The 15,049-nt window shown below is 46.3% G+C and overlaps 1 protein-coding gene across 1 annotated transcript; it reads left to right on the top strand.

Moving 5' to 3' along the window:
• Nucleotides 1–11,327: 11,327 nt before the first annotated feature.
• Nucleotides 11,328–14,716, top strand: LOC309382689 (vomeronasal type-2 receptor 26-like; the record flags this gene model as incomplete). The annotated part of the gene is made up of 3 exons (XM_081934432.1): nucleotides 11,328–11,483; nucleotides 12,856–12,982; nucleotides 13,773–14,716. 3 exons carry the CDS (start codon nucleotides 11,328–11,330, stop codon nucleotides 14,675–14,677), a joined length of 1,188 nt encoding a protein of 395 aa, XP_081790558.1. The 3' UTR covers nucleotides 14,678–14,716.
• Between the last annotated feature and the right edge of the window lie 333 nt (nucleotides 14,717–15,049).

The following is a 15,049-nucleotide window of genomic DNA, read 5'->3' as shown; positions in this document are numbered from 1 at the left end:
TCTTTTAAACTATTCTATGGAAACTTTGGATATGTTGCTTTCTGATCTCCTGTGAAGGCAGAGCCAAGATGGCCAACTTCCTCCTTCTTCTTTGCTCCTATGAATGAAGTTTCCCTTTTGAAAGAATTTCTGGCTGTGTATTACTCCACACCCTAGAGATCTCCAGGAGCCTCTCCTTTCACATATCTCCCTTGGATTTGGAACATTTGATTTATATCACCTGGCGTGGAGCTGTATAGGAAGACTAACTTTCTCTTCTGGGCTTGCTTGCCTCACGATCTCTCCCAGCTGTGTTTTTCCATAGACACCATTTCTTTTGTATAGACTTATAGCTATCTCGGAACTTAATATGGGTCTTAAAATGTCACCGCCTGGTAAGGCATCTTCGGCCCCGACATCTTCTACGTCCAGCCCGATTATGCAACATACACATTTCTAAAACCTAAAACAACTGAAGACTGTTCAAAGGATTTATCTGTTGCCCAAATGTTTCAAACTATTTTGAAGGGACAAGACGAACTGAAAAAACAACTGGCAGATTTAAACAACCAGCTCAGAGAAATGCAACAACAAGCAACACAAAATAAACAGAGAATAGGTGTGCTGGAGGAGGACGCGACTGGGATGAGGGAAGAGGTTAAGACAATTCAGAAGGGGAACATAGAATTTGAAAATCATATGATAAAGGTGGAATTTGAAAAAAATGTCCTTTTTTCTTAGATTTCAAAACATGCCAGAGACAGAGAATGAAGGCCTTAATGAGATTATGACTAAAATTTTAGCAGAATACATTAAAAGAGATAAACAACAGCTATGGTGGGATATTGATTTGATTTATAGGATCAATTCAGCATACGGTAGAACACACAATGTTCCAAGGAAAATACACGTTAAATTTGTTAGAAAGACCACAAGAGATGAGATCTTAGGAACTCAAAAGGTGGGACCATTAAAATATAAAGACAAATAAATAACCATTCTTAAACAAATTCCGAAGAAAGTAAGAGATAAGAGGAAGAAATATTCCTCTTTATCAAAGAAATTATTTAATAAAGGAATTTGGTTTAGATGGTTATTGCCAGAAGGAATGCTGATTTTATGGGAGGGCAGTAGAATTAGAATTAATACAGTTCTGGAGGCGGAGGCCTTCATTAAAAAACACAGTGCCCTCTTAGATGAAACAGGGGACAGTACACAAGACATGAAGGAGGGAGGAGCTGTGGCTCTGCCAGTAGACAGGGGGGAGGATGCAACAGAGAGAAGACTCAGGTCACAAAAATGAGTTTGAAACATTATTGCAATTGTTGTTATAATGTAATTGTTGGAAGTGACATAAAAGATGATTGAATATATTGATGATATAATGTAAAACAAAAATCTGCCAATGTCTATCTTTAAATTTTTTTGATGTTTTTTTTTCCTGTAAAAGTTGTGAGATTTGGGGGGATTTCCACCTTTCGCATGATGTAGCTGTCAAAATTTTCTATACCTATTTACCCTTTTCCTACAAATATCTGTAAAAACCAATAAAATTCTTTTTAAAAAAGAGAGATGGGGATCTCAAATGGGGCCCATCCCACTAAGTACATCCATAGAAGCAGAGAAAGGGCCCCTATGTATCCGTAAACCAGTTTCTTGGTAAGTCTGGCAAGAAATCCGGTCACACCATAAACCATGTTTGGAGCACCACCACCATATCAGCTGCAGACTTCACGCCCATTCTTTATTCAATAAACTATGAAACTTCAAAAGATAAAGGATTTCAGTGTCTTCCATGAACATTGAAGGACAACAGAGGGTCAAGGAAGATAACAATTTCTATCCTTCCTGTAAATTTCTCCCTATTTACTCAAGAATACAGTCTACAGACTGCCCCTTTTCTGCTTCTTAGTCAGCTCTCATACAAAAAATATATATTTATTTTTAAGATAAATCTCATAGAAAAGAAAATCACAAAGAAGACTTGCTCTTAACATTAAGCAGGATTCAAGGGTACAGAAGGTGTCAGAAAGCAGTAGAGTTAAGTGTTAAGAACCTAGACTACTATCAGACTGCATAGCTCTGGGTGACCTTCTCTAGCATTCTCTGGAGACCATAGGCCACAATGGAGGACAGCAGAAGTCAATTCCATGGGTATTGAAGCATCTTCCTCCAGCATCACTTTCTGGACATGCCCTAACAGGAAGGATGACAACCATTGTAGAGGAGTGTCTCCAGGGATGTATCTGCAACATTTTACAAAAATCCGTTTCTCCAGCTGCCTTTCTCTATGTGGAGACCTGGAAGTGGTCCTGAGTACAAATTATCACTCACAATAATTATCACAATCCCAGACTTTGAGACGTCTACTGCTATTTTTCCAGTGTCTGCCTTTGATATGATGTCAGACTGAGGCAATGTGGAATGGATCTTGCATCAGAAATAGATATAAGCCTTTACTCATGCTAAATAGTTTGCACAATGTTTAGGATACAGGCAGGGACTGTACTGTTGAATGTACCTTTCCCTCTTTTCCAGATGAAGCTCAATTTGTTTCTGTTTGAATAAGGAAAACCACTGGACATTCCATTTTCCGAGAGTGCTTTGAAATCATCTAACTCTTCTTTGGAAACAGGTGATTGATTCAGCTCCATGAATTATGGACCTCCTGCTTCTGCTTTTGATGCTACTTGTGTCCCAGACTCTGGAAAGCTTAGAATGAAGTGCCCACTGAATATGGTGCACCTGGATAGAGAAAGACCATGGAGCTACTACAGGCCAGGAGACCATCTCATCGGTATGGTCACCAGTGCAGTAACACTAAAGCAGAACGTGTTGTTTTTCAACCTGGTTCCTTATAGTCAGTCTAACTTGTAAGTTATTCAGTGTAATCAAATTGTATTCCTTCCATCTGCAGTTCTAACTCTCATTCTTTTCTCCTTATTCTGCTTACTCCTATATTTCAGGAAGTGATCAATTTTATTGATTGATCAGATTTCTGTGGCTTTCCTCTTTTGCCTTCTTTAGGGGAAGAGACCCAAATACAAAGATGGAGCAGAAAAAAATACTTGAAAATACTTGATTTTCCTCTTTACCTTCAATCTAAAATTTATAACTTGAAAAATGACCTTTGTTTAAAATAGCGATTTTTGCAGTTAATCCTGACCAGCTCATTTCCATATTTTTATAACTGCTCATTGATGTTCAGTGCCTGATCCTTACAGAAATAGAGGATGAATTGTTTTTAGAGCAGCTTTTCTGGGTCACTTATGAAATACCCTATTCCTTTTATGATGGTTGTACTTTAAAACATGAGTTATTTTGCAGACTGGATAATGTGCTGATGAAAATTATTGCTGCTATGAATAATAGACTTTGTGATTCTTATCTGCTTCGCATTTTCTCAACATTTACAAATATTAAATGTTGATGGGTGACTATCATTTGCCTCTGGTTGTCTATCAGTATTGGCTTCAGACTCAACAGTCATGTGTTGATAAAGAGGATGAAATTGGAAAAAAGGTATTATATTACTGCTGTTGATGATGCTTAACCAAAGCCTTTTTTTTTTACATTAGTGTATCTTATGCTTCCAAAGGAATAGAATGCTTTATTTTCACCATTCAAGAGATCAACAAGAATATGCAGCTCCTGTGCAATCTCACATTTGGCTACAATATCCATGACAATTATTTGAACACACTTGGCACTTCAGATGTTTTGCTGGACATGCTCTCTACTGGAGAAGCCAACATTCCCAACTACAGCTGTGGAAGGAAGGACAACATTTTGGCTCTTCTTGATGCAGCTCACAGGGAGATTTCCATCCAGATGTCAACATTAATAGGCCCCTACAAAGTCCCACAGGTTTGTGTGCGTGTTTCTCTAGATTGTCAAATGAGTGAGGTGGTAGCAAGTGCATGAGAGATTCAACCATATCTTCTCTAAGGAATTCAAGAGTTTCCTTTTACTATGTCCATTGTAGGTGTCATGGCTGGGAACTGGGATACACATTAGGATGGAAGCATGTATCAAAATAGTCATATTCTCTCATAATAGCATCTCTATTGCTTTGGGGGCTTCTGCTGCATACTTGTGAAGGTGAGGTGAGGCTCTGTATCCAATCAAAGGGTCTTCTGTACAATAGGAAAGTGCAGCAAGCTTTTGAATTTGACTAACCAACCACACTCACTGTGTAGTCCTCAGTGACTACCCCCAACTTTTTATCATCAGCACCCTTACCCCACTGGGTTTGTAACAATTTACTCGAGGTCAGACCTGCTCCGCCTGCGGGAGGCCCCTCTCTCGCAGGCATGGCCCTTGGCTCTTTCAAGGGCCCGCCTTGATGACGGGTTCGTGGACCCCGAGAGGTGCAGGAACCGGAAGCTAAGGGGATTTTTAATAAAATGTTTTTTATCTTTTTTAGGGGGTCCCAGGGTGGGGGGGAAGGCTAATCAGACCGGGAGGAGGGCCAGAGCCAGGCAGACAGGTGAGTCTAGGAAGGACGGGGATGCGGTGGAGGGGGGGAATATAAAGGTCACTAAAGCAGAGGGTTGCCCTATTACAACGGTCGCGGGGAGGAGGGGATGCGAGGACAGGATAAGATCTCAAGGTCGGTTGGGAGACCGTGGCTGCTGGTTACGCCCGGTCGCTTGTACCAACCCCTGCAGTCTAGGTGGACAGGTCATACAGAGCCAGGGCCTGCGGCTGATGCTTTGTAACGCAAGGTCTGTCACCAACAAGGCCCCCCTCATTAATGAGTTGATCTCAGAGGGGGAGCTAGACCTTGCAGGGATAACGGAGACCTGGCTGGGCCACGAGGGTGGTTTACCCCTCGTGGAAATGTGCCCACCGGGTTTCCGTGCATTCCATCAGCCTCGGGCCCTGGGTAAGGGTGGAGGGGTGGCGGTGGTTATGCGGGAATGTTTAGAGCCGAGGGAGTTCACTGTCCCTCAGATACCCGGGTGTGAGTCCCTTGGTGTGAACTGGGGCCCAGGGAGGCAGTGGGGCTTGCTGATTGTATACTTGGCTCCTCGCTATGCATCAGCAGCCCTGCCCGAGCTCCTCGAGCTAATCTCTGCGACGGCAGTTGAGACTCCCAGACTCTTGGTCATGGGGGACTTCAACTTACCGTCAATGGGAGCGGCTTCCGAGGCGGCCCGGGAGTTCATGGCTTCCATGACGGCCATGGACCTGACCCAATTAGTGCAGGGCCCCACTCACGAAGGGGGCCACACACTGGACCTCATTTTTGTATCTGAACAGTGGACGAGTGATCTGGGAATAGGGGATTTAGTCATCACGCCCCTGTCATGGTCAGACCACTCATCCCTCCGGCTGGACTTCCCTGGCGCTATCCCCCACCGCGAGGAGGCGGAACCAGACCCTATAAACTGGTACCGCCCCAGGCACCTGATGGAATCTGATAGATTCCAGACGGAGCTTGGGCCAATTCCTGTAGCCTTGTCCCGCTCCCGCTCCGAGGACCTAGTGACTGCCTGGAATAGGGCGACGACTGGGGCCTTGGACCGGGTTGCGCCTTTGCGACCTCTCCTGCGGCATCGACCCACCCGGGCTCCTTGGTTTACTGAGGAGCTTAGGGTGATGAAGCGCCACAGGAGACGTCTAGAGAGCAGGTGGAGGTCCTCACGCTCCGAATCTGACCGAACACAGGTAAGAGCCTATTTGCGGACTTACCTTGTGGCAATAAGAGCGGCCAAACGTAGACATTGTGCTGCTCTTATTGCGTCCGCGGATAACCGCCCTGCCGCCCTGTTTAGGGTGACTCGCTCCCTTCTATCGCAGAGGGTGCGGGAGACACCCTTACAGGGTAGAGCAGAGGAGTTTGGGGAATATCTTCAGGACAAAATCGATCAGATCCGGAGCGGGTGGACCTCCGTCAGTGGACCAGACGAGCCGCCAACAGCGAGTCTTGAGAGACCACTCTGGGAGGAGTTTGACTCTGTTGCCCCCGAGGATTTGGACAGGTTGCGTGGACGGCTGCGACCCACCACTTGTTTAACGGACCCGTGCCCCTCCTGGCTGGTACTGGCAGCCTGGGAGGTGACACGAGGCTGGCTCCTGGGCCTGGTGAGCGCATCACTGGGTGAGGGATACTTACCAACCGCCTTGAAAGAGGCGGTGGTGAGACCCTTGCTCAAGAGGCCTTCGCTCGACCCAATGGAGCTAGCTAACTATCGTCCAGTCTCCAACCTCCCCTTCGTGGCGAAGGTTGTTGAGAATGTGGTGGCGCAGCAGCTCCCGCGACACCTAGACGAATCCGATTATCTAGACCCACGCCAGTCCGGCTTCCGACCCGGGCACAGCACCGAGACAGCCTTGGTCGCGTTGGTCGATGATCTCTGGAGGGCCAGAGATAGGGGTTGCTCCTCTATCCTGGTCCTATTAGACCTCTCGGCGGCTTTTGATACCATCGACCATGGTATCCTATTGCGCCGGTTGGAGGGGATGGGAGTCGGAGGCACCGTTTTGCGGTGGTTCGGCTCCTACCTCTCCGACCGGAAGCAATGTGTGTTGACAGGGGGACAGAGGTCGTCCCTGAGGCCACTCACTTGTGGGGTGCCACAGGGGTCGGTCCTCTCGCCTCTCCTGTTCAACGCATATGTGAAGCCGCTGGGTGAGATCATCCGTGGTTTTGGGGTTGAATACCATCTCTACGCTGATGATACTCAGCTGTATATTTCAACCCCAAACCACCCCAACGAGGCTGTCGAAGTGATGTCCCGGTGTTTGGAGGCCGTCGGGGTCTGGATGGGGGACAACAGACTCAAACTCAACCCCTCCAAGACCGAGTGGCTGTGGTTGCCGGCACCTCGGTTCAGCCAGCTGACTCCATCGCTGGCCATAGGGGGCGAACAGTTGTCCCCTGTGGAGCGGGCGCGCAATTTGGGTGTCCTCCTTGATGCCCGGCTGTCAATGGAGGACCATGTGGCAGCCGTGGCAAGGGGGGCATTCCACCAGGTTCGCCTGGTGCGCCAATTGCGCCCCCTACTGGACCGGAGTGCCCTGCGCACGGTCACTGATGCGCTGGTGACGTCTCGCCTGGACTACTGCAATGCCCTCTACATGGGGCTTCCCTTGGGACGCATCCGGAGACTGCAGCTAGTTCAGAACGCAGCCGCGCGGGTTATTATGTGAAGTACCCGTTACTCCCACGTAACACCTCTCCTGCGTGAGCTGCACTGGCTACCTGTAGCCTTTCGGGTGCGTTTCAAGGTATTGATCACCATCTTTAAAGCGCTCCATGGCAGAGGACCTAGTTATCTGCAGGATCGCATCCTACCACACACGTCCCTGCGACCTATCCGCTCACACAGGGAGGGGCTCCTCCTGGTGCCGTCTGCTAGGCAATGCCAGCGGGCGACACCTAGGAGTAGATCCTTCTCTGTGATGGGCCCAACCCTCTGGAATGACCTCCCCCCAGACATTCGAACTACCACCGACCTCCGTTCCTTCCGGCAAAAGTTAAAGACTCACCTATTTCAATCAGCTGGCCTGGCACTTTCTTAGTTTTACCTCCCGGGATTTATTTATTTTAATTGGGTTTGGGGTTTTATAGGCTTTTAACGTATTATATTTATTATTCTATTACAGTCTCACAACCTCCTTCACCAGTATTAATTTAATTGTTTATGTATGTATTTTACAACGTATTTTAGTGACTGTACACCGCCCCGAGTCCTCCCCGGGAGAGGGGGCGGTCTATAAGTGTGAATAATAAATAAATAAATAAGTGGAACCACATCTACATGGAGGGAATTATGCAGTGTGCTACCTGAAGATTCTGTCTTAGGCCCAGTATTCTTCAATATCTTCACAAATGGTCTAGAAGAGTGGAAAGAAGGGGAACTCATCAAATTTGCAGATGTCACCAAGCCGGGGGAAATTGCTAATACTTTGGAAGATGGACTTGAGATTCAGAAGGATCTTGACAGACTTAAGCACTGGGTCTTAGCCAATGAAATGCAGTTCTCAGTGGTGAGAAAAGTAAGGTCCTCTTCCTAGACAAAAAATACTAAATGCACATTTATAGAATTATTGGTACCTGGCTGACCAGTAGCAATTGTGAGAGGAACCTAGGTGTCCTACTGGAGCACGACTTAAATATGGGGCACCAGTATATTGCATCTGCCAAAAAAGCCAATGCAGACCTAGGCTGCATTAATAGTAGGATGGGATCAAATTGATAAAGAATAATAATAAATAATAATAAATATTTATTTCTTAGCCGCACCCTCTCCCGAAGGACTCGGGGCGGCGTACAATGAAACATATGAAATAAATATGTAGACAAAACAGACATATAACAGATACATATACCGAGACACACACAGGAGGAGGTCGGCTGATAAATAAAAACAATTAAAATACAGTATTTAAAAACCCCTAGATAATTAAATATAATTAAAATACCCAGTTAAAAACCTGTCAGGAGCGATATGGTTAGATCAAAGTTGAGCCAGGCCAGCTGCTTGGAATAGGTGGGTCTTAAGCTTAATACGAAAGGAGCGGAGGTCAGAGGTATTCCTAATATCCGGAGGGAGGTCATTCCACAGGGCTGGGCCCGCCACAGAGAAGGCTCTACTCCTAGGCGCCGCCCCCTGACACTGTCTAGTGGACGGCACCTGGAGGAGTCCCTCTCTGTGCGAGCAGATTGGTCGCAGGGATGTATGGGGCAGAATACGATCCCGCAAGTAACTAGGTCCTGAGCCATGGAGCGCTTTAAAGATTGTTATCAAAACCTTGAAACGCACCCGATAGACCACAGGAAGCCAGTGCAGCTCGCGCAGGAACGGTGTCACATGGGAGTACTTAGTACTCCCCATAATTACCCACGCGGCTGCGTTCTGGACCAACTGTAGCCTCCGGGTGCATTTCAAGGGAAGCCCCATGTAGAGAGCGTTACAGTAGTCCAAGCGAGACGTCACCAGCGCATGAGTGACTGTGCGTAAGGCATCCCGGTCCAGTAGGGGGCGCAATTGGCGCACCAGGCGAACCTGGTGGAACGTCCCCCTTGCCACGGCTGTCACATGGTCATCCATGGACAGCCGGGCATCCAGGAGGACGCCCAAATTGCGCGCCCGCTCCACGGGGGCGAGTTGAATGCCCCCAATGGCCAATGATGGAATTAATTGGCTGAACCGGGGAGCTGGTACCCACAGCCACTCCGTCTTGGAGGGGTTGAGCTTGAGTCGGTTGTCATCCATCCAGATCCGTACGGCTTCTACACACCGGGACATCACTTCGATGGCCTCGTTGGGGTGGTTCGGGGTGGAAAAGTACAGCTGAGTATCATCAGCGTACAGATGGTATCCCACCCCGAAACCACGGATGATCTCACCCAGCGGCTTCATATATGTGTTGAACAGGAGTGGCGAGAGGACCGACCCCTGTGGCACCCCACAAGTAAGGGAGCGTAGGGTCGACCTCTCTTCTCCTGCCAACACACGCTGCGTCCGATCAGAAAGGTAGGAGCCGAACCACCGCAAAACGGTGCCCCGGACCCCCAACCCCTCCAGCCGGCGCAGCAGGATACCATGTTCGATGGTATCAAAAGCCGCCGAGAGGTCTAATAGGACCAGGATAGAGGAACAACCTCTATCTCTGGCCCTCCAGAGATCATCCACCAACGCGACCAAGGCCGTCTCCGTGCTGTGACCGGGGCGGAAGCCGGACTGGCGCGGGTCTAGATAATCATTTTCCTCCAGATGTCGCGGAAACTGGTAGGCCACCACACTCTCTACAACCTTCGCCAAAAAGGGAAGGTTGGAGACAGGATGATAATTGGCCAGCTCCAAAAGGTCCAGGGAAGGCTTCTTGAGCAAGGGTCTCACCACCGCCTCTTTCAAGGCGGCCGGGAGAGACCCCTCGCTCAGCGAAGCATTCACTAGGCCCAGGAGCCAGTCTCGTGTAACCTCCCAGGATGCCAGTACAAGCCAGGAGGGGCACGGGTCCAATAAACATGTGGTGGGTCGCAGTCGTCCACGCAATCTGTCCAAATCCTCGATGGCAACCAAGTCAAACTCCTCCCAGATCGATTCCTCAAGACTCGCCATGGACGTCTCCATTGGATCACTGACAGGAACCCAATATCTCCGGATTTGAGCAATTTTATCCTGAACATATTTACCAAATTCCTCTGCCCTGCCCTGTAGGGGGGCCTCCCGCGGCCTCTGAAACAAGAGGGAGCGGGACACCTGAAACAGGGCGGCAGGGCGGTTCTCTGCGGATGCAATGAGAGTGGCACAATATTGGCGTTTGGCCACTCTCAATGCCACAAGGTACGTCCTTAAATGGGCTCGTGCCTGTGTTCGATCAAATTCGGAGCGAGAGGATCTCCAACGACTCTCTAGACGTCTCTTGCGGCATTTCATCACCCTCAGCTCCTCGGTAAACCAAGGGGCCAGGGTGGATCGTTGCTGCCGGAGAGGCCGCAAAGGCGCCACCCGGTTCAAGGCCCCGGTAGTTGCATTATTCCACGCGACTACCAGGTCCTCTACCCGGGGGCGGGTCAAGGTTACAGGAGGTGGCCCAAGCTCTGTCTGGAACCTATCAACCTCCGTGATGGAACCTGGTTCCATCAGGCTCCTGGGGCGGAACCATCTGGAACTTTCCGGTTCCACCTCCCCGCGGCGGGAGGTAGCACCAGGGAAGTCAAGACGAAGGAGTGAGTGATCTGACCATGACAGGGGAGTGATGGTTAAGTCCCCTCCTACAAAGTTAAGTGATGGTTAAGTCCCCTCCTACAAAGAATATTTGTAGCTCGGTGTTGAAGTGAGGGTATCTTGTAGCTTTCTGAGCTTGGTTATTTGCTTGCTCATGTTTCATTACCCAAACTAGGGCAAAGATCATCAGTGCTACTAAGAAGTGTGGGGTTTGCTCTGGATTTTATCTTCTAATGATTTGCCCTGTAAGTGCTGGTGGGAATGGTCTTGAAGGGTTTTGGGTGGCCTCTTTATTGTTAGCTTTTTTGGCAGTTCCTTGATTTGGGTATAGTTTACTTCTTGATTGTTGGTCTGATGTTAATCAACATCAATTAACCAACATCATGTTAATCAACATCAATTAACATCATTAATGATTGGTGCAAAATGAAAGTCTGTTAGAACTGGCAAAATTTCAATTAAAGATTTTTTGGCTCATACAATCGTCAAATTATATGAGGAACTATGGTCTCCCTGTCACTTGTACAACTGGAGAAGAAATTAAAAAGATGTCTGCATAAAGAATATGAAATACAGAAGCAGAGAATAATCTAGCGGTCTTCCAAAATTAAATATAATATGGCCCTTTATTGGAATAACATATTTCAGTTAAGGTCTGCACCTATGGCCTTAACTGCAGAAATAGCTGCAGATATGGACATTGAGTTCTTTGTGATTTCTCCTGAGGGGGATTCGACGAAAAGAAAACTGGGGAGTATTGAAAGAGGGAGTATTATTATTAACGAAATTGCTCTTTCATGGCTAACTCTGCTCAACAAGGTGGGTCAAATATTGCTGCATTTTCCCTTTTTTGTAAAGATTCTGACCCATTTCAAGTGGGTGAACTCTAGTCGCCATGGATGATGATGACCTTCACTGGGAGCTGAACGCAGAGAAGAGAAAACCTTTTGTTAGATGGCTTGTGAGGACTTCAATGCTATTCACAAAAGTCTCCTTCAGATGCCATGATAAGGAAAATCCTTTTAATCTGATTCAGACATGTCCAATATTGGATGCTGGGCAGGGGTGGGGTCCTACCCTTTTAACAAAGACTTTGCTGAGCACCTGCACCTGACATGCGTGACACACACTGAGTGTGCATGTGCAGTTCAAAGGAAAACAGCTGAGGCACCTCTGCCCACCAATCAGCTGGGCTAAAAAAAACCAAGGAAATATAGGGGAGTTTAACCTGGGGGGGGGGGCAAGTGGGCCCATCTGAAGGTCGGAGAGAACCAGTTCGCTCTCAGCTGATCTTCGGACTTACCGGTTTGGCCAAATTGGTAGAACCCCCCCAATTGATGCTGGGTAATTATTCTTCACACCATGGATCTAGTTGGTGTCCCCTAACTGTAGTTCTTCAGTAGAAAAAAACCCAGATCCAGAGCTGGACACAAGTCTCTTACTCTTGTCCCATTGGCTGAAGATGAAAAGATGCCTTTTTGAGGGACTGGTTCTCATGACCTCTCCTGCATCTCATCTCACCCCAGTTCTACAAACTAGGCAGTCAGTTTTAGTCTTAACTGTGAGCCATATGAATTGAAGGAAGAAACACACAAATAAATCAAGCCCTAATTTTTAAGGATTTCCTCCCCTTTCTACTTAATTGGGGGATGGTTTTGGATTACTTTCAAAGGGAAGCAGTTTTGCAATGTTTTATATACTCCAGAAGAAGCCTGTTCAGATCCTACTGGTCTGAAGTTTCTTTCTTTATTACAGTATTATTTTATTTAATATATCTAATAAAAATAATAATACATCTTCCACAATAATTTCTTTTCCAAAATTTAATGCAAGATCATCGTACTAAAGTCATATTTATGTGAAGAATGGAGAAATGCATGTGAACAAGGCTAAGGGGAGGAACCAAACCGGTTGTCACTTAAGGCTGAAGTCTTTTCAATTCCATCCCTCCAGTCTTTCTTAAGTACAAAAATCCTTTATTTCAACGTTAGAGGCCAAAAGCAAAGGAGAGTGAGAAAATGAACAATCTGCCACTATTTATCTCTCCTAAATCTGTTTGGAATGAGTCAATGACTTTGTAGTTATCTAAGTGAAGCTGAGGAACTATTGGGCGAATGTCAATGTCTACATCCATTTTCATGCATGCTTCGTCCCAATATATTTTCTTCGGCATTTTTTTTTGTCTGCTTAGTCTCTGCCTCAGTCCCAATGTGTGGAAAGTTGTCATCCTGGATTTGTCAAGCGGAAGCGAGAAGGAGAGCCTGCTTGCTGCTATGACTGTATTCCGTGTCCTGAGGGGACCATCTCCATTCATGAAGGTGGGGGACACCAAGGAAAAGGGCAGGACTTGTGGAAGGGGATTCATCTAAAACACTGTCATGAAAGTGCAAGTTGAAGGCAGATTGAAGCTCAATTTTTATTTTGTTTTTGCTAGCAGTTCGACAGTTCAATTCTCACAGGCTCAGGGTCGAATCAGCCTCCCATCCTTCCAAGGTTGGTAAAATGAGGACCCAGATTGTTTGGGGCAATAGGCAGACTCTAAACTGCTTAGAGAGGTCTGTAAAGCACATGAAGTGATTTATAAGTCTAAGCACTATTGTTATTATCTTCAAATTGCACAATTTCTTACTTAGAGAGAGGAATAGTAGAAACACCCTGAGGGAGGGACTAGGAAGAGATAGGAGGTTGAAATCTCTTTGGCTTTTTAGTTGGGATTCCTGATTATTTGCAGAACCAACTTTTTTTCATAGCTCATTCAATGTCAAAAGATAGGAATCCAGAATCAAGTATATTAAGAAGCGTCATCTGGCAGGATCCAGGAAAAGTATCTTAAAAATTTAACTGATTTATTATTTACCTCTAATACATAGGTTCTTCAAATTACACAAGAAATCATACATGTTCCAGGACTTCTTCCAATGTGCAAAACTCTAAAATTGTGTCTGTTCTTTTTAGAAAATGTTATTCTTTTTGCCTTCTTTCTGTAGAGATTTTAAGCATTGCTTTTCAGAAAATGTTGCTGGCAACAGTTCTTGTCCTAAGAAGTTATTTCTTGAACTATGAAAGTACAGAATATTTTTTTTAATGTTGCTTTTTTGTTTTACTCAGATACTGATAAATGCACCAATTGCCCAGATGAACAATATCCAAACAAGAATCGAGTCAAATGTATCCCCAAAAGAATAACCCTCCTGTCCTATGAAGACAATTTGGGCATAATCCTTGTGTTCTTTGCTCTACTCTTGTTCTTCGCCACAGGCCTTGTTTTAATCCTATTCCTTAAACATCAGGAAACTCCCATTGTGAAAGCCAACAACCGAGATCTCTCTTACATCCTCCTGATCTCCCTCCTGCTTTGCTTCTTGTCTCCTTTTCTCTTCATTGGTCAACCAAGAAAAGCCACTTGCCTTCTCCGACAAACAGTTTTCAGCATCATCTTCTCAGTTGCGGTTTCTTCTCTCTTGGCCAAGACAATCACAGTGGTGCTGGCTTTCCTGGCCACAAAACCAGGAAACCGAGTGAAGAGATGGTTGGGGAAGAGCTTGGCCAACTCCATCATCCTTTCTTGTTCTAGTGTCCAAATTATGATCTGCTCCATCTGGTTGAGAATTTCTCCCCCATTCCGTGACTCAGACTTTCATTCCCAGCCTGGAGAGATCATCCTGCAATGCAATGAAGGCTCTGTTCTCATGTTCTACATCACCCTCAGCTACATGGGCTTCCTGGCTGCTATCTGTTTCACAATGGCTTTCCTGGCCAGGAATCTTCCTGGAGCCTTTAATGAAGCCAAGCTGATCACTTTCAGCATGCTGGTCTTCTGCAATGTCTGGGTCTCCTTCCTGCCCACCTACCTGAGCACCAAGGGGAAATACATGGTGGCTGTGCAGGTCTTCTCCATCTTGGCCTCCAGTGCTGGTCTGCTGGGCTGTGTCTTCATCCCCAAGTGCTACATTATCATTTTTAGGCCAATCTTGAATACAAAAGAGCATCTTACAACCAGAAGAAATGTATAAATGTGAGTTAGAGGAATTTCCACTCTCAACATATTACAACAGGCCAAGCATAGAAATTGCTTCAAACTGCTGCCATACATGTGTTAGGGTTCTAAATACCATGCAGAAATAAATCATTGTCCAAGGCAAAACATCCTTAAAGGTGCAATTTATTCCGCAGGCATGTTAGCACGGCTATGGAAAATTCCAACTCTGAATTACATCCTGTAAGTTCACCCAGTTGAAAGTTCATGATCTCTCCCCACACCCACAAATCCATCACATGTTCCAATCATCATCTTCCACGCTGGCATGTACACCCATCTTCTTCCGGCCAGTGTCGATGTGCGGAGACAAAAGATGACCTTGGCTTCTATAAAAGAATGTCAACAT

This window comes from Natrix helvetica (genome assembly GCF_964273705.1).
Source record: "Natrix helvetica genome assembly, chromosome: 1".
In the NCBI taxonomy this organism is placed as follows: domain Eukaryota; kingdom Metazoa; phylum Chordata; class Lepidosauria; order Squamata; family Natricidae; genus Natrix; species Natrix helvetica.
Note: the sequence above shows the minus strand (reverse complement) of the source record. Positions and strands in the feature narration are given on the sequence as shown.